The 24,883-nt window shown below is 40.0% G+C and overlaps 1 protein-coding gene across 9 annotated transcripts in view; it reads right to left on the minus strand.

Moving 5' to 3' along the window:
* Positions 1–1,426: 1,426 nt before the first annotated feature.
* The window catches only part of apba2b (amyloid beta (A4) precursor protein-binding, family A, member 2b), a 100,627-nt gene continuing 77,170 nt past the window's right edge, over positions 1,427–24,883 (minus strand). For 8 of the 9 annotated variants that reach the window (XM_071206810.1, XM_071206798.1, XM_071206800.1 and 5 more), the window contains 11 exons: positions 22,599–22,679; positions 21,441–21,480; positions 20,779–20,924; positions 16,023–16,058; positions 14,264–14,350; positions 10,110–10,295; positions 7,551–7,730; positions 6,069–6,281; positions 5,865–5,984; positions 4,257–4,397; positions 1,427–1,776 (listed from right to left, as the gene is read on the minus strand). In XM_071206810.1, coding sequence (XP_071062911.1) covers positions 1,705–1,776; positions 4,257–4,397; positions 5,865–5,984; positions 6,069–6,281; positions 7,551–7,730; positions 10,110–10,295; positions 14,264–14,350; positions 16,023–16,058; positions 20,779–20,924; positions 21,441–21,480; positions 22,599–22,679 — 1,302 coding nt within the window. In that variant the 3' untranslated portion in view covers positions 1,427–1,704. The remainder of the gene's footprint in view (positions 1,777–4,256; positions 4,398–5,864; positions 5,985–6,068; positions 6,282–7,550; positions 7,731–10,109; positions 10,296–14,263; positions 14,351–16,022; positions 16,059–20,778; positions 20,925–21,440; positions 21,481–22,598; positions 22,680–24,883) is intronic. The other variant, XM_071206811.1, reaches the window with a different exon arrangement.

The following is a 24,883-nucleotide window of genomic DNA, read 5'->3' on the forward strand; positions in this document are numbered from 1 at the left end:
TTAGTATTTTTAAGCAGAGGTCAATAATTTGTACGGCCCTCGGAGGATGTTGTAAAAATTGAAATGGCCCTTGAGAGGAAAAAGGTTCCCCACCCCTGATTTAAAGTAAGAAACAATAGGTAAAAACGTTGATATACCATAAGATACTTTTCCTCACCGATTGTTTTCTTTTCCTGGCAGCAATGGGCTTCTCCAGAAAACAATCTAGTCATGAACGTACAAGGATAAAGAAATCACTGCACCCCCACTCAGCATATTCTGTTTCTGAACCAGAGTTCAGTTTGAGCCAGTCCAACAAAACCAGTCAGGTTTAACTCAGATTTTATTATCTTGCCACAATGACATGAAACTACTTTACGAGGCATGCACACAGATAATGTTCATATGGTTAAAATGTACTACAACGCATGGTAAACCTTTACCCGGCGGTAAGGCTCGTTTCCGTCACAGTGTGTGATTCACAGTTCTCTTTCTCTCTCCCTCTCAGAGCTGAAAGCCAACAGGTGGGGAGAGGTTTGCCGTGACTAATCCTGTGTGTGTTTTTTGTTTTTTAAATGAGCACAATACTAGACAAGTTTCTCTTTATGTACACACATTCTAATACTGCTTATGGCAATGGGACAGCTCACACAACACAGTTACATTCACAATCCACTCAGTATGCATGAGTGTCAGTCAGGAACACTAAAGATGAACGAACGGTAGCACACAAAATAAACTTCATTTTTCATACATGTGACTTTGATATCAAAAGCATACTTGATGCATGTTAATAGTTTTACTTGGTTGCTTGTTATTTAAATGTGTGTGAGTGTTTGTACATGAGATCTAGAAAAGTCTTCAGAGGTTGAACTCGTGTATTGCCGTTAAAATGAAGAAAATCAAAAGGATATGGCATTTCTCCCATGAACCCCTGCTGCGAGCATTGGTTTGATTCACATGTACATTATAGCAACGTAGCATATTTAAACAGTTCAAAACACATTCCCCTGTTCACTGGCGACTTTTTTGATATCTGGCATTTCATTTTGTTTTTGCCAACATCTCGGTCAATTTTTACTCAACAGCCAGATTCAATTAATATTTACAATCCTCCGACACCTTCCCTCGCAATATTAGCAAAATATGTATTTACATGATAAATAAATAAACAGAGAAGAAAATGAAACTATACAAGAAGTATAGTAGAAGTATCATATTGCATTACATGAATATAAAAAAATAAATTGTGACGCATTCGCTCGATAAGTCCGCCCGCACGATCTCACTGAAGTGACACGGAAAAGCAAAGACAGGATAGATAACACACACACACACACACACACACACACACACACACACACACACACACACACACACACACACACACACACACACACACACACACACACACACACACACACACACACACACACACACACACACACACACACACACACACACACACACACACACACACACACACACACACACACACACACACACACACCACACACTTTCTTCAGCTGGTCAGATGGAAAAAGCATGTCAATAAAATGGGCGTTTCATGTTAAGCACAGACAGGAGGAGATTGATGAAGTGCTGTAATCATCAGCTCAAAGAAAGAAATTATAAGAGATTAATTGTCAGGGAGAAGCCTCCTCCCCCGCTCACTGGTCAGCTTGGTTTGTCCCGTAACCTTATTGGACAGTCCCTGGACATCGTCTATATGTACATAGGTGTCTCCTGTCCTGTGAGGAGTCTGAACATGGCCGCCGGCATGGTCTTCATGTGAATCTGGCAAAAAAAACAACAACAAAAATCTCAATGAAAGGACCAAATATTTAGAACTTGTCTTCATGTTTAATGCTGTAGAATATTGTCTGTATTATTTTCTGGTTCCATGATAAAAGGGTTTGAGCTTTAACCATAAAACTCATTGTTGCCGTGTACAAAATCCTGCGCTAGCCAATCTAAAGTCCATTTACTGCATTGTTTGTATGTTCAAACACGTAGAAGTTCTGAGGTGATTAACTTATTCCTGTTAAATACTACTTGATACTTCTACTCCTCTACATTTCAGAGGTAAATAATGTACGGTTTGTACAATTATTAGTCTGCAATTATTTGATACTTACAGTTGTTAGTTTCCCTTTTTATAAAGAAAGACAAACAGCACTTATACAGTACTACAAATGTACCCAGTAGGATACAAATAATCGAAAATTGGCTAAACATTGAAAACTGCTGCATTAAAATGCTCTTACATGTTAGTGATACAAACACTAGAGAGCCCACTCAGGTATTTATACTGTAACTTGTACCTGCTCCAGATGGAAGTTTTAAAAGTAAAACCAAAAGCTAGAAACTGCAACACTGATACAGTACGTCCTCTTTGCTTGGGACTCTTCTTTCATTTGATTTAAATCCAGGTTAAGTTTAAATAGCAGACTTATATTATCCCCAAATGTAGAATAAAAAGCGTAAGTGTAAAATCAATGGCCATGAACAAGATATATTGAGTAAAGTGAGAAAAAAGATTTAAAGAGGTGCATTTAGACTGCAGCTGGGTGAGAGGAATGACTTCGGTGAAGGTTTTAATTCTGCCATCTTATGCACTCCACTGAGTCCCCTCTACAGTGAGTAGTGAGAGTAGTAAATCATCTCAAACAAAGCTTCAGACCATTGTGCTCCACAGAAATGAACTTGATAAATCTAACCTTCCGCAACAACAGAAAAAACATGATCTGTACTTGTGTAATATTTTAGTTCTGACATGTTTGGCTCAGAACACTTTGAAATATCTTCTCAAACTGGATCATAGAATTTCACATAATGCTACTGAACTGTATCTTTTGTTAGATTATCCCTGCCTGGTAATGCCAAGGTGATTCAAATGTAACTCCCCAATTTCAATTAGAAATGTGTGGTCGCCAAGCTTCACCTTAGATAACCAATTAGGGGAATTTTCCTCACTATATTAAAGTTCAACTATTATGCAAAATGCACTTTTTGATGTCTTTTATACATAAATATTAGGGCTGTCAGTCGATTAAAATATTTAATTGCGATTAATCGTATGATGTCCATAGTTAATCGCGATTAATCGCAAATTAATTGCACATTTTGTATCGGTTCTAAATGTACCTTAGAGGAAAATGTTTCAAGTTTGTAATACTCTTATCAACATATGAGTGGACAAATATGCTTTATGCAAATGTTTGTTTATTATCATTGGAACAACACAACAACCTCTGAACAATGACAAATATTCTCAACACAACAACCTGGAACCTCTCTCTCTCTCTCTTACACTCTCTCCCAACCCTGTGTACTTCTTTGCACTGAGCCAGTTGCTCAAACAGACAAGCCTGTTTACAGTTGTCGGCGAAATGCCGCTCCTCTGTCTTCAACTTCAGTCAAAGCATGAGACTGAAGTTCCCACTGTGGGTCAAAATAATGCGCTGTGATGTGCAGTCGACACGTTGGATGCGATCCGAATTATCTAACGCAGCCCCTCGTCCTCCACAATGTTAAGCTGTAGCCACCCATTTAGCTATCGCTTTTGTTGTCCAGGCGTCTCCCCGGCAAACTTTCAAGCGTGGTCTGCCGCAGCTATGTGCTTGTCTTGCTGTTTAAAACACCTTTTCTTGTATCCATATCTCTCGCTAGAATCTCCCACCATCCAACTAACAACAACAACAACAACGTCGACAAGCCTTTGGGCTCTGAAACTACGGGGCGGGCCGAGGACAAATACACATGCGTTAATTGCACGTTAAAATAATTAGTGGCGTTAAAAAAAATGTGCATTAACTCGTTAACTCGACAGCCCTAATAAATATGTGTCCCCGGTGTGTAAGGAGCCTCAGAAAGTGTCCGGAAACACAACCCTCTCTCTTTTCCTCCTTACCCAAATCTCTAAAAACAGGGGTACAACGGAGCTGATCCAGATTTGCTGCGGACTTGACGTCAAATCGAAAATATGGGCTGGCTTTACATTGAACTCCTGGCAACGTCCCGCCCATGTCCCGCTCACGTCCCGCTCACGTCCCAACCTATCGTCCCCATAAACAGTCCGCAGCTGTGTGTCTGTGTATTCCCAGGGTGGACCACACAACTCTCTCAACAGTTTTATGTACAGTGTTATTTACTTCATGCCGATAGTGGTAGTGAAATAAAAACACGTGTTTTTCTACATATATGCAAATCTGTACATCCCAATGTTAGTGTCCTCTGCTTTCTAATGTGTGTGTGTTTATGTTCATCAGTTTCACCTCGCCGACAGAGTTGGAGAGGGCCTGGACGATCTTCTCGTGTGCAGTGGCCACCACACTCTGCCCGTTAATCTCTATGATCCTGTGACCCACACGGACCCCCCCTCGCTCAGCAATGCCGCCGCGCATCAGACTGCAGATCTGACAAACACACAAAAGGTCGTCAAGTTATTAGCATTTTGGGAGAAAATACTGAGTAATATGCAAAAACAAGGCCACTGGAAAGGTGACATGTCTGCAGGGATACTTTGAAGACACCTGAAACAAAAACTATAATGGCCAAGAGATAAACTTCACATTACATACACATTATTCACTGAAGATAATTGGAGTTATGTTTTTAATCAAGGATTGTATTTTGTGAACAATGCTGTTCGAGGCAGAACAGCAGTTTATTACTGCAAATTCCAAACACAAAGACACATTTGAAGATTCATCTAAACCAGGGATGGGCAACTTGGATGGTGGTGGGGGCCACATAATGTATGTACTGGCCACCAGGGGGCCGCAGATTCACTTGGAACACACACACACACACACACACACACACACACACACACACACACACACACACACACACACACACACACACACACACACACACACACACACACACACACACACACACACACACACACACACACACACACACACACACACACACACACACACACACACACACACACACACACACAAATTCCATGTATTGTATGTAATTATTAACAAATATACTAAGTCTGATATCTTCATTGACATTTTACAATCTTTCAGGGAACATCCTCTAATAAGCTCACTAAACAAATATCAGTTCACAGAAATGTTATTAAAGTGGCATGTATGTATTGAACAGGTTATTTAACAGTGGAATAAAACTATTTTAAACTATTGGAAAGCATACACAGAGGGCCTCATCATATAACTTTGCGTGGGGCCACAAGTTGGCCCCTCGTGTCAACCCGCACTCTGCTGTTCCTCAGCGCCGCTCCCCCTCCCTCCCGCTGAAATTATGAATGAAAAGAGTATAGTAATCATAGATAACACGGCAGGGTCCGTGACAGTTTGTTTTCATCTGATTTCAAATAAACAAAGTCTTGGTTTTTGGAATATTAAACTTGTTTCGCCAAATTCAGATGATAAATACAACTTTTAAGCTTGTAAAGGCATAATTACAAGCGGTAACTTAACGTCACAGCAGGCATAACAACAGCCGGTGTTTCTTGTGAGGGTTTCCCCGGGAAACAAACACAATACACACAAACGCGTCACAGATTATTTCGCGGTATTTGGCTGCCGAACGAAATCATGTACGCAGCTCGGAACTAGCTGTCTAACTAGGAGTCTAGTGGACGGTATCAGTACTATAAGTAAAAAAAATATATATATCGTTTAATTTTTTTATTAATTACGTTGTTTATAAATTAATCTGAGGGCCGCAAAAAAGGCCGCCATTTACCCATCCCTGATCTAAACTAATGAATCCAATCTTTATTCATGAAAATACAAAGTAAGTTTAAATAAAGTTTTGAAAAACAACACTTTGGATGACGACTTTGGATAAACGATTTGTTTATTACAAATCTCAAACCCAGACGTCAGCTTGAAACTCACAATGCCGTTCTGCACGCTGAAGCCCAGCTGATACTTCAGATCCGGTCTCTTGATGAGGACGGTGGTAACAGGAGGGCAGCTGACGATATTCATCTTCACCTGCACCTGGTTCTTCAAGCCCTTTTAGAGAGAAACACGTATACATTGGTTTCACAGATATTAATTGGAACAATTTTAGATGATCATGATGGCCTCGGTGTGTACCTTGATGATTCCCTGACAGGTGGCGAGGGGCAGCCCCACCAGGCTGGTGTTGTTGATGGACATAATCTGGTCTCCGATGCTCAGTTTTCCAGAGCGCGCCGCTGGCCCCCCGTTCATCATGTTGGCCAGAATGACGGTGGGCAGGATGGAGCCCCAGCCGGACTCCACTATCACCACGCCCAGGATCTCCCCTTTGCTCTTCTCCAGCTGCAGCTGTGAGAGGAGAACGTCTGTTGCTCATTTTCATGTTCAGTCATAGACAAACTGACTACTTCTAGCTACAGTACCATGAAACCAAGCAGACATCTGTGGTCTAACAGCAGCCTGGATTTCAGAGGGTGGGGCTGGGAAATATCATGATATATATGAGTCTATTAAAAATGATCAACCATGTCATACTGTATATATCGAAATACCTATCCCTTTCATATCTCTGGCTGCCTTAGACTATATAAATCAATAAGCTGCAATAAGTGATGTTTATGCATTTTAAATCTATATCAAATATTAAATCACATATTATTTTCATTATTTTCATTTCATTTTCCCAGATCTTTTCAAATGTCAAAAATCAGTCTAGTTACTACTGTAACGGTTTTTACTGAGGCCCTGAACAGATGTTTGTATAGAGTAGTAATAGTAGTAGTAATAGTAGGGTAAGTAGTATTTCTAGATTCGTATTTAGTCTTTGAACTATATGTTGTCAAGCACTAAGATGTAAAAAGTACAACATTATTATTATTATTCTTATGTAATGCTACATGTATATCAGCTATATACCCTCAGCATCTTTATGAATACTTCTGAATCAGCACCACAAACCTCCCCTAAGTGAACACACAGAGGGGCAGTGACACTTCTACAGCACAACCAAGCTGTATTTAGGTTGCCAATACTGTATTATTTATGTTCCATATTACACAAAAAGACACAAACTGATCTTATTATTACACCAGAATCTGAGTTACTCTGCACATCTAAACACTGCCCTGATATAGAAAAGAGCTCAGACTCTTCAGAGCAGCAGATGCTACCAGCCTGCACATGAAGCCATAGGAAACTAATTTGTCCTGCACACAGTCGGTGAGAAAGCGAGAGTGCTAGAGGAAAGCCGTTTCCCCATCTTTAAAAATGGGGCCCTCGCCGCCTCTGTGCTCAGACGGCAGAAAGTGTTTCACGGTTTTTAATTCTCCAAAAGCTTTCAGTAATGCTTTCAGGGCAGTGCCAAGTGTTAGCTAAAGAGGAAATGCTAAAGAAAAAAAACAGCTATCGTTGACATGCAGCGAGTAGATTTCACTGTACCATCTGCCTCTTAATCTGTCTCATTAGTGAACAGCTCCTGTACATTTGTGTGTTTCTGTAACGGCCCTGCAGCACGCATGTAAAATCACTGTTTTATGTTCTTGTTTTTTCTCCTGCAAAACACAAACATTTGTAGAAATAGGGCCATGTGTGCGCACTGCAGGCTGTATAAATACCAACCTCTTTGCAGTTTTCAGAGTTGGAGAAGTGGATGAGGTCGTCGTTGTACATCTCCTGGGTGTTGATGATGTCGCTGTACTCCTTCTGACTCAGGTCCTCGGGGTTGATGCCGTTTGCTCTCAGGAACTCCTGGTAAGCGACGCTGAATGCCTGGCCGATGGACTGGGCGATGAGCTGGGCCTTTACACACAAAAAGCAGAAATCATGTTGTTGTGTTAGGTCCACCGACGCTTATCTTGACTGAGTTGAATATAAATAACAATACAGTGGTTTCGCACAATAGTGCTATTGAGGGTGCCAAGGAGGCCATGTTAAGGCTTCATAAAAATTGATTTTCCCTGTCATAAGCTATTTGTCCTCATTGACGACTTCTACAGGTGCACCATAGAGAGTATCCTGACTGGCTGCATCACGGCCTGGTACGGCAGCTGCACCGCCCTCAATCGTAAGGCTTTACAGAGGGTGGTGAAAACTGCACAGAACATCACCAGGACGGAGCTGCCATCCATGGAGGACCTTTACTCCCAGCGGCTCAGGAAGAAATCCCTCAGGATTATAAAAAACCCCCATCACCCCAGCCACAAACTGTTCTGTCTGCTGCCGTCTGGCAGGCGCTACCGCAGCATCCGGACTAAAACCACCAGACTCAGGGACAGTTTCATCCCACAGGCCATAAGAATGTTAACACCTGAACTGTGAAACAACATCTTTAATATTCATCTGGCTGCTACTTAAAAATTATTTATCTATTTTTACCTAATATATAATATTCCAATAACTTGCTTACAGACTCTTATTGCACTATTTCACTTTTTTAAACAATTTTTCTTTTGTATTTACTATTTACTTGCACTATATGTTTCTGTTTATCTGTTTTATTGTGTTGCACTGTTGGAGAAGCCTGTGACCTAAGATGTTCACACTGTAGCTATGTTCATATGACTAAATAAAGAACCTTGAACCTTGAACAGGAAAGGAAAAATGTTCCTGCTCTGGCTTCCATGAGAATATTCCTGAAGATAATCGGCAGAAAAATAAATCCATACAAAGTTTATTTTCGTCCTTTACAACACTGTTGGAAAGATTTCAGCTTATAAATTATCAGCTATAGTATTCTGCACAAATCCATCACTTTAGACAAGCCATTCCCAACCAGGGGCTCTCTGACACGCATGAGGTACATCTGGATTTGGCCATCATTGGGTGAGAAAAGCGATTTTTCCACATGGGCTGTGGTTGTATTGAAGGGGGAAATAAGCAGAAAAATAGTATTAAGATTTAGTTTGAGTTTTTTCTTTGGTATAGCTGTGAAATAACCTGTAAACTACAAAATACGTCAGTCGGAATAACCTGGGTGACGTGTAACAACAGAAATATATCGCTAAAAGGATAAATGATTGAATTGTGCTGTTTAAGCCACCCACTCGTAAGTAAGCAAACCTGAGAGAGGGAGATCCAAACATCAACACTCCCAGGATCAGCATGCATCCAGTTTAAAATCTCGGTGTCATCTCAGGTGGTAATGATGAAGGGTTTTAAGCATATCTGTTTGGGCTGTTAGTACACAAATCTAGTACACAAATATATGGAACTGCAGATTTAAAGCACCCTCCATCAAGACACACATACATTTAATACTAAGGAAGGAAAAACTTGTAATTAGCAAATCGTATAAAGCAGACTGAGAATCCGAAGCTTGGTCTCGGCTTTGAGAGACAAGATAGATCTAGAGAATATTGAGGGTGCGGTATTTTGCAGACCCTATTCTCGCTGAATTCCTCTTTAATTTAATTCTGTACTTGAATATAAATCTCTTGCTGTTGTTGCAGACATTCATGAACCCAAACTTTCCAAATCAATACACTGAGAACTAGTTTTGCAGGGCAATAAAAAAGTCAAAAATAGCCAAACGCTGCATACAGTAAGCAGAGCAACAACGGAAACAGTTTCTAAGTTGATGGATGAGCGGCTGAACGGCTCCATTATAACTCCAGCTGGCCTTTAAAAGCTGGCAGCAAAAGTTAGCTGAAGAGAGGACAGACTGGAGAGCAGCCTTTAGAGCGACTGGCACACGCTCTGGACTGCTGGCTCCACATTGTTCATGATGCCAAGTCTTGCTTAATCTGCTTCAACAAGACAAGCAGCAGCTCTGTGAGTTATAAATGGCTAGCCAATTTACATCATTTCCTGTCAGAGAGATCCTCTGAACGCTTGTTAAAGGTCCCAAAGCTACACTTCTGAGAATTTCTAAATATGACGAAAACAATTTCCAATTATACGGAGGATTGATGAAAAACAGGAACAAATACCACAATGTCTTTGAGCCAAATTGCGTGAAAAGCGCTCATATTTGGAAGCTAAAATTGAATCTGACAATCAAATAACAATAACAAAGCAAAAATAAGCGTCAACAAGAGTCCTCTTACATAATAACAGAAAAACACAACAGTGCGACCTCTGTGTGACCTATCACCTGCTCACAGTCAAAGGAATTTTAAGTTTTTCATTGTTTCTCATAAGCAGCCGGTTTGTTATATTAAAAACTCACTAAGTACTTACATCCTCAGACTCAAAGACATGGCAAATCATCTTGTACTGCTTTTTCGCCTCTGGGGCTCCGGGTGTAGTTTCGATGCAGTCCTGGGAGGCTGTGCGTGGCATGCGGCGTCTCGCCATCAGGACCACGATGTTCCCAATATCAGCAATGTAGGATATAGTTCGGAGCGCATTGTCCATCATCGTTTCCTGTAGAGACATCAACCAAAATGTAAAAGAAACATATTTAGCTCTACAGTTAAGTAAAATGTTCAACTTGTATAGCAATATGACAGCAACGACAGTATTTATATATGCTTTCATTTAGTAATATACGAAGATTGAGCTGTTTAATCAAATAATTTGGATTATGTGGACCTCACATCTGAAACAAAATACATACACAGTCATTTCATAATTCAGTGTCTCCAAACCAACTGAGATGACGGGGTTAAAAATGCTGAAACGAGACCACAGAATTGTGGAGAATCGTCCACTCCACATTAAAGGCCTTTTTCTAAAGCTTTAACCATCCTTTAGTTATGCTGCTATAGGCTTAAACTGCTGGGAGACCAATACGAAGCTCCTCTCTCTCCTCCTCTCTCCTCGTCTTCCTCTCTATCTGTCTGCCTTCATGGGGAATCACAATGTCTTTGTGCTGTGTTGTGTTGCCTTGGATCATGGACTGTTGCTTCGCCTGCTGCTCTGGTTTTGCTTGCTATACACACTGCTACCATTTATATTATTTGTCATATTTTGAAGGAGCTATTATTATTATTAATGTTGTGCATCCACCACACCCCCCTTCCTCTCTCTCAACCTGACCATGGAACTACAAAAAGTAAACTACTTTTGGACCATGACTTACATTGGGTATTGATATAATATACGTAGGTGCCAGAGACCATGCTGGAGCCAATAAAAAGACACAATACTACATCACGATAAGGCCTTTTAAATGGCACATTTACGTCATTACATCTTTCCACAGTGAGCTTGCTGTTAGTGTTTCTCAAAAACTAACTTAGCTTTGAGCAATATTTTGTAACAATTACTGGTAATGATCCTGTTTCAGTTAACAGTTGGCTTCCTTTGATCGGTAATATTTGATGATTAAAACATCAGTGTGCAGCAGACCTGTTTCCTGTCTTTGTCAAAGCTGCCGGATTCTTTAGGGCAGAGAGAGTGAGATGAAAGTAATGTTGATAGAAAAATACACGCCTTATTTTGAATGAATTAAAAACTGTATGATGTGATTATAGCAAAAATAACGACCCGAAGAATTTGATCTTAAGTACATTTCATCGGATAATAATGAACAGGTGTACACAAAACTTGGTTTGGATATCAGTGTTTGTGTTGAAGAAAACAAAATGATATGTTTGTTTAATCAGCCAAATAATTACCGTATGTTATGATGTAGCTGATACGAAGCATTGTTTCTGAACGCAAATATGGAATAGCAGTTTAGATTTACAATTGAAGGAGATTCTGAAGGTTTGCTGAGAAAAACTTGTTTTTGTTAATGTTTTAACATAATGCTAAATGTAATTTCAGTTTAGTTAACTTCCCTTATTAAATGTGTCTGATGGGTTTAATACAGTATCCTAATTAATCCTGTTGTTCCAGCCCACCTTCGCAGTGGTTCATATTATGAATCAATGTCAGAAACGATAGCAAGCTGCACTGAGCCTTTTAAATGAAAAATGAAGGCTTTTATACTCAGAATCTCTCTCTCCCTCTCTCTCTCTCTCTCTCTCTCTCTCTCTCTCTCTCTCTCTCTCTCTCTCTCTCTCTCTCTCTCTCTCTCTCTCTCTCTCTCTCTCTCTCTCTCTCTCTCTCGTGCCAGGATCAGTGGCAACCAGATGGAAAAGGGAGGAAGATATAAACTGCATTGCAGCACGTCAATTTCTGCCAGGCGGCCTCCCACACACACGCACACACGCACACACTTTGAAACTCATCAGCTCAGACTGAAATAGTGCACATGAATCATCTATCATATACACATTTAACTTGTAGTGTGAGCAGAAATCTCTTTCTGAAATCCCACAAACTGTAAAAAAAGTTCCTTTCAGTGCACGATTTGGTTATACAACTCTTAATAAACACATTTGGACTGATCGATATGTTTACAGGGTAAACAACTAAAACTAGTTAGTTTAATTTCTAACATTCTTTGTTAAATAAACATAAAACAAAGATAGAGCTGAAAGCGTCAACACAGCTGAGTAGAGCCATGTCGGGTTAGACTAGTCAGAGGAAATAATAAGCCTGATAATGAAACCCTCTTCTCCAAATCAATAAAATACAACCAATCCATCATCATGTTGAACAACACCTTTTGTAACCATCATTTTGTCCGACAGTGTGAAAAAGTAAACACAAATTGAGTTTATTGTTATTAAAAGTAAGATGTTGTGTTACCACACTAAGTGAAAGAAGGGGAGTGTATGGCTCCGTGGACTTATCATTAGATCTTGAAGGCAAATGAATGATTAATCGCCAAACATTAAATAATTTAGGGCGATCCCAAAACATGTGAATTTAAGCGGCTAGGTTCTGCTTGCGGAAGCTGCAGCTGATTCAGCACGCTGCTGCTCGAGTCCTCACTAACACTAAGAAAGTGGATCACATCACTCCTGTTCTGAAGTCTTTACACTGGCTTCCTGTGTGTCAAAGAATAGATTTCAAAATACTGCTGCTGGTTTATAAAGCACTGAATGGTTTAGGCCCAAAATACATTTCTGACCTCCTGCTAAATTATGAACCATCCAGATCTCTCAGGTCTTCAGGGACTGGTCAGCTTTCTGTCCCCAGAGTCAGAACTAAACATGGAGAAGCAGTGTTCAGTTATTATGCTCCAAATATCTGGAACAAACTCCCAGAAACCTGCAGGTCCGCTGCAACTCTGACTACTTTTAAATCCAGACTGAAGACTTTTCTTTTTGTCGCTGCTTTTAATTGAACTATTCATATTTTAGACTGCACTGTAACTTTTATCCATGTATTTTTTCTTTTAATGTTTCTTTTATTAGCTTTTCTTTTTAATGACTGATTTTAAATGCCATTTTCTTAATGTCTTTCATTTTTTGTAAAGCACTTTGAATTGCCTTGTGTTGAAAAGTGCTATATAAATAAACTTGCCTTGCCTTGCCTTGCCTTGCACCAGTCACACATGGGGGTTTCATTGAATGTGAAGTGGGATAGTTAAACTTCGGTCCAGAGCAGCAGAACAGTATGCCACATACATATCAAAGATGAATATATTCTCAAATCAATCCATGCTCTAAACATAAAACGTATTAAAGCCTCTGCCTAGCCTTTAGGGCAGTTAAGTTTATACATTCTCTCTTTATTAAATAATATATGTCACCTAGCTTTCACTTTCAGGAGGATATAATGTCATTGATTGAGTCTTGGAGTGTGTCCTGGGGTCTTTGAAAGGGATTGAGAACATTTGAAGAGATGAAGCTGCACATTTTGAGAAGCATTTCTACTTCTATCAAAGCTCCCCTTCCTGTAAAGACTTCCAGTGCCACTTCACACCGCTGCTTGTTGTTAAACTAAAAGGCAAGAAAACTTTTTGACAAAGCCTCAGCAAGAGTGGAGAGAAGCTTTGAAGATTAATGGGATTTTTCATCCAGAAAAACATCCAGAAAGTCAAACTATAGTCTGAATGTTTGCATTCTGTCTTGTCTGTAGAACAATTAAAGAAGAGGCCATATTGTAACTTAGACAGCCCTTAAACAAATGACTTGTTGACTACTAGTATGGTCATGACTTGAATATTTATACTATGAGGAAACAATGAAAACAGGGATGGTAGATTGTGCTGCAGTCATTCAGCTGACACAGTACGTGATCTCCATGCACAGATGTTTGTGGGGCTTGTTTTCGGCTTTGCTGTGTCTATTTATATCCTCAAACAATGAGAATTGTGACATTATGGGATTAAACAAACAAATAAATAAATAGCAATAATTGAATTGGGTTTCAAAAGAAGCCATTTGTGTCTCTGTTAAGCTGCATTCATGACAGAACTCCCTCCCAATGCGTTGTATAACTACACATGAGAGGATAGTGGCTGAGTGACTGTCATGGTAAACAGCTTATACTCCCACAGGTGAGAATAGAAATTGAACAAAAACATGGTGTGTTTGTTTGCTGGAACTCACCTGTGAGTCTGCGTTGAGGACTTTGATCCTCTGGGTGGAGATGAATAGATCGACCTCCGTGAGGGTTTGAGCATCTCCGTCTGAACCCTGCAGCGAGATAAAGGACAAAAAACAAAAGAGTTGGTCAAATTGTCTTCTTGGACTCTTGATTGTTCAAGATCTTTGAGGAAAACTTGGCGGTTTTATGGTTATTTACAACTGCCTGAATGGTCTGTGTTTAATGTTAAGATATTAAAAATGCATGCATGTTTAATTCAGTGTTCAGCTAGGGGAATGCTTGTTAGATGGACTGGTTGTTGTCTAAAGGTGAGGTGGAAAAGGCAGAAACAGAAAGCGTTTGGCAGTGGTGTTTGTTTACATCAACTGTCCTGGCACGAGGACAGCGAGTTGGCACGGAAACAACAGACAGCTTAACATTAAACCCTAACCAGCTGGCTGCTTTACCAGCTACAGCACATAACAAGCCTGCACACACTTCCCTCTAATCACTGTGTGTAGTGCAGACTAATAACATTACATCTGATTGTGCTTAATTAAAATTGCCTGGTGGAAAAATATTGATTCAAAACATATAGATGTAATTAATATTTCACGGGAGGAGAGTTTGGATTGCAACACTTATTAGTACGTTCATTCTTATCCTACCGAGTGTCTGAAGCAGCATGGAAACCAATTAAAGATTAAAAGATACACATTGCTTTTGGTGCAACTTCTTCCAATCTATCATTTTGTGCATTTATAATTGCAGCTATACTCCCAATTCTTAATCCAACTTGTTTTGTATATTTAATGCATAACGGTTTACAGAATGGTTTACTACAAATGACAATCATGCTTTTCTATGAACGACATCAGCCTTTTCGATTCCCTGATGTGTATCTCTCAAATGTCTGATAACAGCATCACTATTCTGTCAAGCCATACAAAAAGGAAAGAATAAAATGGATTATAAAACCAAACAACAAAACTGAATCAGATATGTACAGCATCCAACTACCAGCCCCTTCTTAACTGATATTACGTTGTATGTCCTTGAATCTAACACAAAGGGTTATTGTATAACCATTTAGTATGTTGTGCCTGTTTTAGTCAGCAACACATAAACTAGAGTATTTCAATTTGCTGTTTTATCTTTGTATTTGTTAGTAAACTGGTTGTTTGACATGTTCTACTCTATCAAGCCCTCCACTATAAACCACCAAATCACCCAAGGCTTCGGATATTTCAGTTTAAGAGTATAGAATAACCTTAGTTTAACTTTTACATTTCATTAACAACACTTGTATTAATTGAATCACTTGAGAATTGTAGAGTCTTAAACATACATTTATGATTTCATGAAAATATTGCGCAGGTTATTACATTGTTATGGCACTGTATTAGGAGAAACCCCATGATACAATACATCCTAAAGCTTCTCTCTTAGTCTTCTGCTGACATGATTTCTGTTACCGTGGTCACAGGGGTGGCATATAGATCGGTGTCAATGGGCTGTTATCTAATTTGTCTCAGCAGTTCTCAGTGTTTTGACTTACAGCCAACCCTGAGGCTTATAAAAGAATCTCACAGACAAAGTGCATAACAACAAAACATGTTTGTCTTATCCAAAACCTGAAAAATACTGGTTCAACTAAAATGTGACAAAGACACAGATGGGGACGATTCACAGAAACAAACAGGCACAAATGAAATGAAAAAAAAGGTGAAGGTGGAGGGGAAAGTGGCCTAAGGGTCTTCCTTTTACTCTCTTATTACACACCGCCTTTTTCTTGACTTTTGCAGCCTTCTGTACCCTCTGGCAGGCAGGCAGGCAGACGGTGGGACAGGACAAGGTCAGCGCATACAGGAGCACAAAAAACAGGAGGAAGAGGAGGAGGAAATAAAGAAGGTAAATAAAAGAAAGGTAAGACAGTTAAGCCTCAAACCAAACAGCAGGTGTGCTATTGCTGCTCTCAGAAACAGACAGAGGAAGTGTGTGTGTGTGTGTGTGTGTGTGTGTGTGTGTGTGTGTGTGTGTTTCTGGAGATAGCGTTCACACAGCCGTGTTGGTTATCTGATACAAATGAAAACAGCAATTATGGAGGATAATAATTGCTGTTTCTCTCCAAAACACATCAAATCAAAAGCATGCAGATATTAATTGACACTGTTCCTGCAATGTAGGCATATAAACATCTATTTGAAGAGTCTAATGGTTATTTTTATATGTTTTTCTTATTAGTGTTAACATTACAAGTGTCAGTTTTGTGGTCAGAACATTTCCCCAAAGAAAGACATCGCCAAAAGCACTACAGCTTACGAAGACAATTATGTCGATAGTTAAGGTTCTGTGTATAAACACTGTTCTTACCACATCTTATGTTCATGTCACAGTCTAAACACTATTACTGGGAAAGACATGCTGGAAAACAATCAACACTCAGAGGCAGGGGACCGGATAAAGCCCAGAGCGAGGATTTAAACTGCGTGCTTGGGGCTTGTTCTCTTTGCTGCATTAAAAAGAAACTGACAAGGTCGAGTCACTATGTTTGGAATAACAGCTCGGAGGAAGTGTGACACGGCTAATGTGTCTGATTAGTTCATCAGCAATTCTGGACTCCACATGAGCTCAAATTTAACCTGGTAATCGTTTAGGGTACTCTTTGCATTTTGTAATCTTCAAGAAGAATCAACTCTCTTTCTGCCCCTCTCTCCTTCCGCAATCAACCAGAGGAAATGATCTTGACCCTCATTACATTTCAGATTGTGAGACTTTAAGTTTGCCTGAGCCACCTTGCAGAGCTTTAACCGCTAAGACAGTATTAGTGAAAAGGAATAAATAAGAGCAGTCTTTTTTGGAGTTTTCGCTTAGCGAAGTTTCCTTCTCCGTGATCTTCTCTCACGCAAGTCAGACATCTGAGGCTTTCAGTAGCATCTACTGCTCTGCTGAGGAGGAGCTGAGCAGGGGGGGATCGACGGCAGGAAACAGTGAGTGGGGGGTGAAGCAGCATAAATATTACATGAGATGGAGATAACATCGTGCCAAAAAGATCTGCATAAATAACCTTTACAGTCTTCCTTGCTGCTCTTCACCTGGCAAACTTTGTTTTGCTCCCTACAGCACTACATGGTCTAACTGTGTGCTTGTTTGGGTTAATCCAGAGCAAATATACAAATATAAAACATACAAATATGGCTGCATGTTATTGCATGTGTAGGTTTGCAGTTGGCTGTGTCCATGTCAATGTCAGAACATGAAACGTTGTTTGCTGTGCAGCTTTTTATTCGTCAACGAGAAACAAATGGAGGAGATAATGGATGACTTCTTGTTCAATGGACCTGTTCCAAGCAGGGGAAAGCACTAAAAGGTGATAGCACACTGTTGCCATGGTTTCCTCCTGACAAGACGTTTTGCAGGGAAGGCATTTATGCATGACAGAGAGTGAGTGAGTGAGTGAGAGAGAGAAGAACCAAACATAGATTGGATGGATGTGAAATGATGCCGCTAGACATCCTTATTGTGGTGAAAAGGGCTTTTAGATTGAAACCAGCCAACGGGCCAAAAGACTTTCAGATTCTACGCCATCACTTTCCTGTCACTCTTCTTTTTTCCAAGAAGGCGTTATGTTTACAATGTCCGTCAAGATTATGGCTACATTTAAAAATCCAACACATTTTATAAATGGACTGAAAAGTGCCTCGAAGAGGGTCGACCAAAAGTTGTCAGGCTACTGTATATTCTTTTCTGAAGACATGTAACGTTTGAAAAACATCTGTATATTCCTCAAATAAAGGAATTGAAAAAACAAGTATTATTTTGGTGTCTTCAATTGTGACAACCCTGTATTATTTGGTGTTTGTTGTAATCAGCAGTGATGGGACCCACCTGTGGCACTTGATTCCAGGATATAAGAGGGCTGCAGAACAGGCTCTCGCTCTCTCTCAGGTGCCCTGCTCGGTGCAGCAGGACACCGCTCCTCTGTTCTGTTTTATTGTTGGTTGTAACCACTGTGTTGGATAAAATAAATGATTGTTTTGGGCAACTCCGGTGTGGAACTGTTGTCCTTATGTTACAAGCAGAGCCAGCTTGTAACATCAATAAATACTGGTATTGCATTGGCTTAGATGTATCGTATTATTAGAGCTTTTAAAATGTACTATTATTTGCATATATATTATAATACAAATACCTGCAGGCATCAGTATCCATGTATAGTTTCTATGTATATATGTATATATGTACGTATAGTCACCATGAGATATTCATTAAGACTCATCGGCGCGCCTGCACAACGACCACTAACCTTTACTTCTTAGTAAAGGTGGAACAAATTACATTAAATTGAACCACGTGAAATTAAAGGGTAAGGCTGAGTGGGGAAAGTATTGAAGGAATTGTCTTAATCATCCGAGTCTGTCTTTTAATTAAGGCCCCAAAGTAGGTGTTTATTAACCTAGAGTTACCAATCATAAGGTACCCACTAACTGTGTCTAAAATAAAGACAATTAGAACAATTTTAGTGACCAAACCAATCTCTTCAGTGGCACCCATTAGAGTTAAATATAACAGGCAGTCATTTACTTTTTCATGCCATCTTGGTGTTTGCTACTATCCTTCACCAGGAGCTGGATCAGGAAACCACATCTTATATTTCAAACAAACAGTACAGCAAGTTTCTGTCTCTCTACTTTAAATTCCTGACTTATCCTCACTGGACAAACACACAGCATGTAACATTCTAAAAGAAGACTGCTACACGGGAGGTTATTTAATATTTAGGAAAACAGCCAAGCTTGTGTTCACATGAGAGGAAGATGAAAGAAACTGATGTCTGTGTAGCAAGTCTGCAACAAAAAAACGTCAGGGCCGCATTATGTCATCACGAAACAATGTTGTTTGATCACACTAACTTCGAAATGTTACACACAAAATGCTGGATGTTTATGATTTTGAGTAGCAACAACTTTAAACTCAGACACAAGCACTCTGGGTAACAGTGATGAACAAAGCAATCAAGCTAATGAAAAATAATAGCTGAGGTCCTCTGTGCTGCACAGCTACCTACATTTCTCTCAAAGTGCAATCATCATCATCATCATCATCATCATCATCATCATCATCATCATCATCATCATCATCATCATCATCATCATCATCATCATCATCATCATCATCATCATCATCATCATCATCATCATCATCACCACAACATTAGTGAACAGCGTGGAGCAAATGTTAACATGCGAATATCAGGTTCACATGCCAGGAGTCCCATTAGCCAACCAGATGTGTCAAACTACGAGTCCTGTGACCCAATCCAGCTGCTCCCAAAGACCACTCATGCCTTATATATGTGACTATATTTCTTTGCTCTAGACGCAAACAACCACTATGGTCAGTTTACATTTTAGTGGCAGCAATCTGGCCAAGATGTAAAACTAAATAAATCATGAATTAAGTACAATTGATGTATGAAATAACAGGGTATGCTCAATTTCTTAGACCTATTTTCCCTTATAGATATGTACAGAAATGAATTCATACACTGTATGATGAATGCGATCAAACATATTTATGTTAAGCTGCTCCCTGCAGGGCTTCTGTACATTTTGACATTTGGAGTGCTTTCAACGCAGCCTGAACAACAACACGACTGTAACATTATACTGGCACCTCTGGGGAGAACAGAAAGAACCGCCTTCATCAAAAACTAGGATGCCATTTTCTCACACCAGGATCAAACAGCACACAGCTCTCCTGCTGTTTGTTGATATTTTAGTTTGGTGTAATTAATGCATGAAGAGGAAAAAACACAAACAGCACGAAATGTAGCAAACTAAGTTGTGTTTTTCTTACTCGAATTCTTGTTCTTCCTCGGTCTGTTTGCTACCTTGGCTGATGAAAAATTAACAAACTAGTTATTTTACTAATTAAGCTGCAAATACGTTGGAGCACTATCTGTGTTTGTCCAATAAATAAAACGTAACCTACAATATTTCCTTAACTTGTGGACAGTACTACTATGACTTCTTGGTCATTGCAATGTTTGCAACTCCTCATGAGAACATTTCATGACTGAAAAAAATTGCCTATTAATTATGTTTTGTTGTTTACCCTAAGAGATATATATCTATACTTCTTCTAAATATCTGTGTGTGTGTGTGTGTGTGTGTGTGTGTGTGTGTGTGTGTGTGGTCTAGCATTACTATACTTGTGGGGACCTAAATCTGTTTACATAGTCACGTGTGGGGACTGGCTTCCCTTATGGGGACAAATTGGAGGTCCCCATAAGGGGAATCATTAATTTTAGGGTGAAGACTTGGTTAGGGTTAGGGTAAGGGTAAGGGTTAGGGTTAGACATGTGTTGGTTATGGTTAAGGTTAGGATAAGTCTCCAGGAAATGCATGTAAGTCAATGTAATGTCCCCTGAAGTGATGTATACATGGTATGTGTGTGTGTGTGTGTGTGTGTGTGTGTGTGTGTGTGTGTGTGTGTGTGTGTGTGTGGGTTTGTTCGTATGTGTGGGTCTAAATACCTTGACCCTGCTGACAGCTTCCTGGGCCTGCATCATGCGAATGTTCTTGGAGGGGTTCCTCTCAGACAGCAGCTGGGTGGAGCCCAAGTAGTTAGCAGCAAAGATAATTCCATCAATCAGGTCCTCTGGTTCACAGGGTCCTGGGACTGAGCCATGGAGAAGCAGAGAGGGCTGTGATTAGCACGGAGACACGGGACGGAAAGAGTCAGCGTGCAGCAGAGAGCGTATTGCAATCACTGCAGTCAATGTGCTGTGTGGAGAAATAGAGCCAAACGCTGTTGCTCTGGACATGGAGATATAGTGATAGCAGGCTGTATGGGATTCAGCAGTGAGAGGGCCACTGGCTGGGGGCTGATGGAGGTGCTGTGCTGGTGGGAGGCTGGGCTGAGATTAATCTGCGTCTGTGATATGTAGATGTGGGCTCGCAGACACCCACCCAGGGACACAATGTGCTGTCATGATCTGAAGCAGCAGACAGGCAGCTAAGCCCCTTATACATTATTAGGCCTAGCATCTGTCCAGAGGCAGGGAAAGAGCACTGAAAGAGTTATAGCAGGCCTATGAAATGATAGACTGAAGGCTAAGTAATACTTGGACTGGCTCCATGCAATTATAATATTTTGATTTCATCAACAAACAGGTGTGCAGACAGATTAACTTACCATCGACAAAGCTGGGGAACGCTGTAACCTTCTTTGTTGGCTGCAAGACAAAAACACGATATTACAGACACATGTTTGTGAACAGGGTTGCAGTTCAAGTAAGTATTTCTCTCCATCTTTACTTTACATTTATTTATGTTTGTGAATGTTGCTATAGGGTACACTTGGCTAACATCGGTTGTTTTTCTTAATGTACTTTACTGCACTCAAACAGCATGTCAGTTTATGGAATAAAGCAGCATTTACTTAATATTCCCCAGCACAAATATTTAACATGATTCACAGAGAAGCCTACTGATTTATTTTCAAAGAAGAATTAGAAAACATAGATGAGAAGAGAATCTTTAAGATAAAGAAGCCCAAACCATTTTGGTAATTTTATTAGAAAGGACAACTTATTGCTTTTTATTTCTGTGATTTCAAGTGTTGCTGGACCTTTCACTAACATGCAGGACCTATTGTGATAAAACATGATGCCTCATGCTATTTTAGAAAATGCCATATCAACACATCCTGTGTGAACAGTGTGAGTGACTCGCCCCCAAAATGTGACTTGACATGTTGTGAAAGCAGTTTAGGAAGACACCCTGCCTCACAGTCACACAGAAGAATGCGTTGACAGCTACTGCTGAAGCTGGGTAAATGTGATTGCTCAAGGGCACAAGAAAGGGGTGTGGTGAGAGTGCAAAGCGTTAATAATCCACTCCACAGATCAACCTGAAAGTGAACTGCAGCAGTAAGGGAGATGACCAAAAGGAGAGAGGAGGAAGCTATATACTAAAGATGGCCACAGAGAGACAGCTGTGTAAAGTGAAGTGATTAATGAAATTCAAACGTCCAAATGGATGCACTTGAACTCTAACCTGCGACTACACATTCAGAAAGTTTACTCCACTGTGGGGGGAGTCTGTACAGGAAGCATCCACTGGACCCATCTCAGTGAAATATGGCTCTCATAAAACAGCAAGCAGACTCGCTGCTCAATTACAAGAAGGCCATCACGCCTTAACCAGAGAACATCAGCTGAGGTTGTAATTACACTATCACTCATTTACTCAGACAGGCTCACACACATGTTCAAACACACACCCATAAACAACAATATCCTCTGTGTGAAGTGTTAAAGACTGAGGTCTGATGAGGGGAAGAACGTCTCACCTCTGGAACATTGTTGTTCTCCAGGGGAACATTGAGGTCGGAGCGCTGCTGTTTCCTGGGCTGCTCCGCACCATTGCTCACCTGGCAGGTCAACACAGAGAGAACAGACGTGAGGGGAGGAGAATTAGAAAAGCAATTTTCTATAGTTTAGGTCAAACATGTGGAAAACATGTCCTTTTGTCTGTGTTGCTGGTTGGAATGGGAGGCATAGATTTAGGCTGACAAATTCATGTGAATTCTACACCTTTAACAGTCTCCTATTATGCTATTTTTAGGCATATATTATTGGTCTCAGATATATAAAAACATGTCTATGATCTGTTTTGCTCAAAATACAAAACAGATCATGCATTACAGACATCCCTCATATCCCTCTATTTCAGCCCTGTTAGAGAACTGCAGGTTCGGGGTCCTTAGCTTGAAAGAGGAGGGGGAGTGTTTTCTCAGTATTCTACCGGAGATACAGCTAAATGCTCCCGTGATTAAATGCCATATCATGTTCCAAACCACATCAAAGATTATTTCTGAAACAGTATGGAGCTCAAATGCTTTTTCTCTTGCGGGTTTAGGTGAGTTCCTTTTTATTTCCTGCTTTTTTACACATACTCTCTCCAGTACAGGTTAGCTCTGAGTGTTAGCGATGCTAATGTAAATAAAGACCATATTACGTCCAAAACACGTCAGGCATTGTTTCTGATAGCAACTTTCTGATAGTGTCGTAGGTCCACATTTCCGATATGACGTAATCTGGATCAGCTCTGTTGTACCCCCGTTTTTAGAGATTTGGGTACGTAGGAAAAGAGAGAGGGTTTTATTTTCTGACACACCGGGGACACATATTGATGTATAAAATATATCAAAAAGTGCATTTAGCATGATAGGTCCTCTTTAAAGCCCTCTGGAGTAATAATAACAAATAAAGAGTGTGACATACAAATGATACAAACTAGTGTTTTGTTGGAGTATAAAAGCAGTCTCAGTTGAAACTGTCTTTAACTTGTCCTCCAGCCAGCTTGCTTTTGTCTCATCTCTCTTCACATAAATGCACAGAGGCTACAGTACATCCAGCTTATAATCACACAGAGTGAGGACTACATATATTCCTCTGGATATCCATCTTGCAGTCCACAACTGCTCATTAACATTCAATCTTATTACTAGCTGAAATGAAATCCTCCTGCTGCTTGTAGTGGCAGTTAGAAAGTGAAACCTCGCCCATGCTGTTGTGAATCTGTAACACAATTAATTACCCCGTGCGTGACATAAGTTGCTTCCTATGCGACGAGAGCTAAACGTAAAGTACTTATCAGTATTCATCATGCCGCCATACTCAGTTGTGCAAACAACCATTAAATTAATGAGACTCATGTTGTGGCTTGCTGGGATGGAAAACTAAACCCTGATGCTCTACAAAACTACATTCATGTACATACTGCAATCAAACATGCCTGCATCTGTAATAGAACATCTTTAAGAGGACATGTGTACAACCTTTTCACCAATAAACACACCAATTATACTCCTTTATCATAATTAGCATTCTAGACCCCCACTCAGAGGACTAGCTGCTGCAGTCAATGTGTACACGTAGGACAGATTTAGCAGGATTATTTTCATGATTGAGAGTGTGATATTGCACTCCTGCGAATTACTTATGAAATCAGCTTCAAGTTAAATTAAAATAATAAAATAATGTGAGTTTTCCTTTTTGCTAGACATAATTAACCACGGGTGCACAGGCTTTGCTGTCAGTAACAGAGAAGTGAGTGCTGTAATACTACATTATCTCAGTCTTTTAACATTGATGGATAAAAGTAAACCTATTCAAGGAAAAGTGTATTGGTATGATTAAGCAAAAACTGCTCAAAATTGGTACAAACAAATTAAGGGAAGCCCTAGAAATATGCTGAATTCCTATCCTATATGGTCGTAAAGCTTTTTTTATTCAAATGCAAATAAAAACAATATTCGAAGCAAGCAGGATATTATAGGAACCGCTGAGTCTGGGCTGCTAAAGCACTTGTCCCTTGTCAAATGAGTGATTTTACCAACATACAATTTCTCAACATGTAGCACAATTTAAAAGAAAAAAGCAATACTGAAGCTTTCCTAATGCATCACACCACCAGATTAGTGTGTAGATGACCTCCCTGTGTTTTTTAACTCTTCTTAGTCATAATCGTTTGAATCCACACTGTGCAGCAAAGCTTTCATTGAATTCACTGTTGTCCTGGTTCAGTCAAAGGTCTCGTTGAAGTGCTGTAAAGAGAACCTTTCATTTGATA

This window comes from Pseudochaenichthys georgianus, chromosome 3 (genome assembly GCF_902827115.2).
Source record: "Pseudochaenichthys georgianus chromosome 3, fPseGeo1.2, whole genome shotgun sequence".
Classification (NCBI taxonomy): domain Eukaryota; kingdom Metazoa; phylum Chordata; class Actinopteri; order Perciformes; family Channichthyidae; genus Pseudochaenichthys; species Pseudochaenichthys georgianus.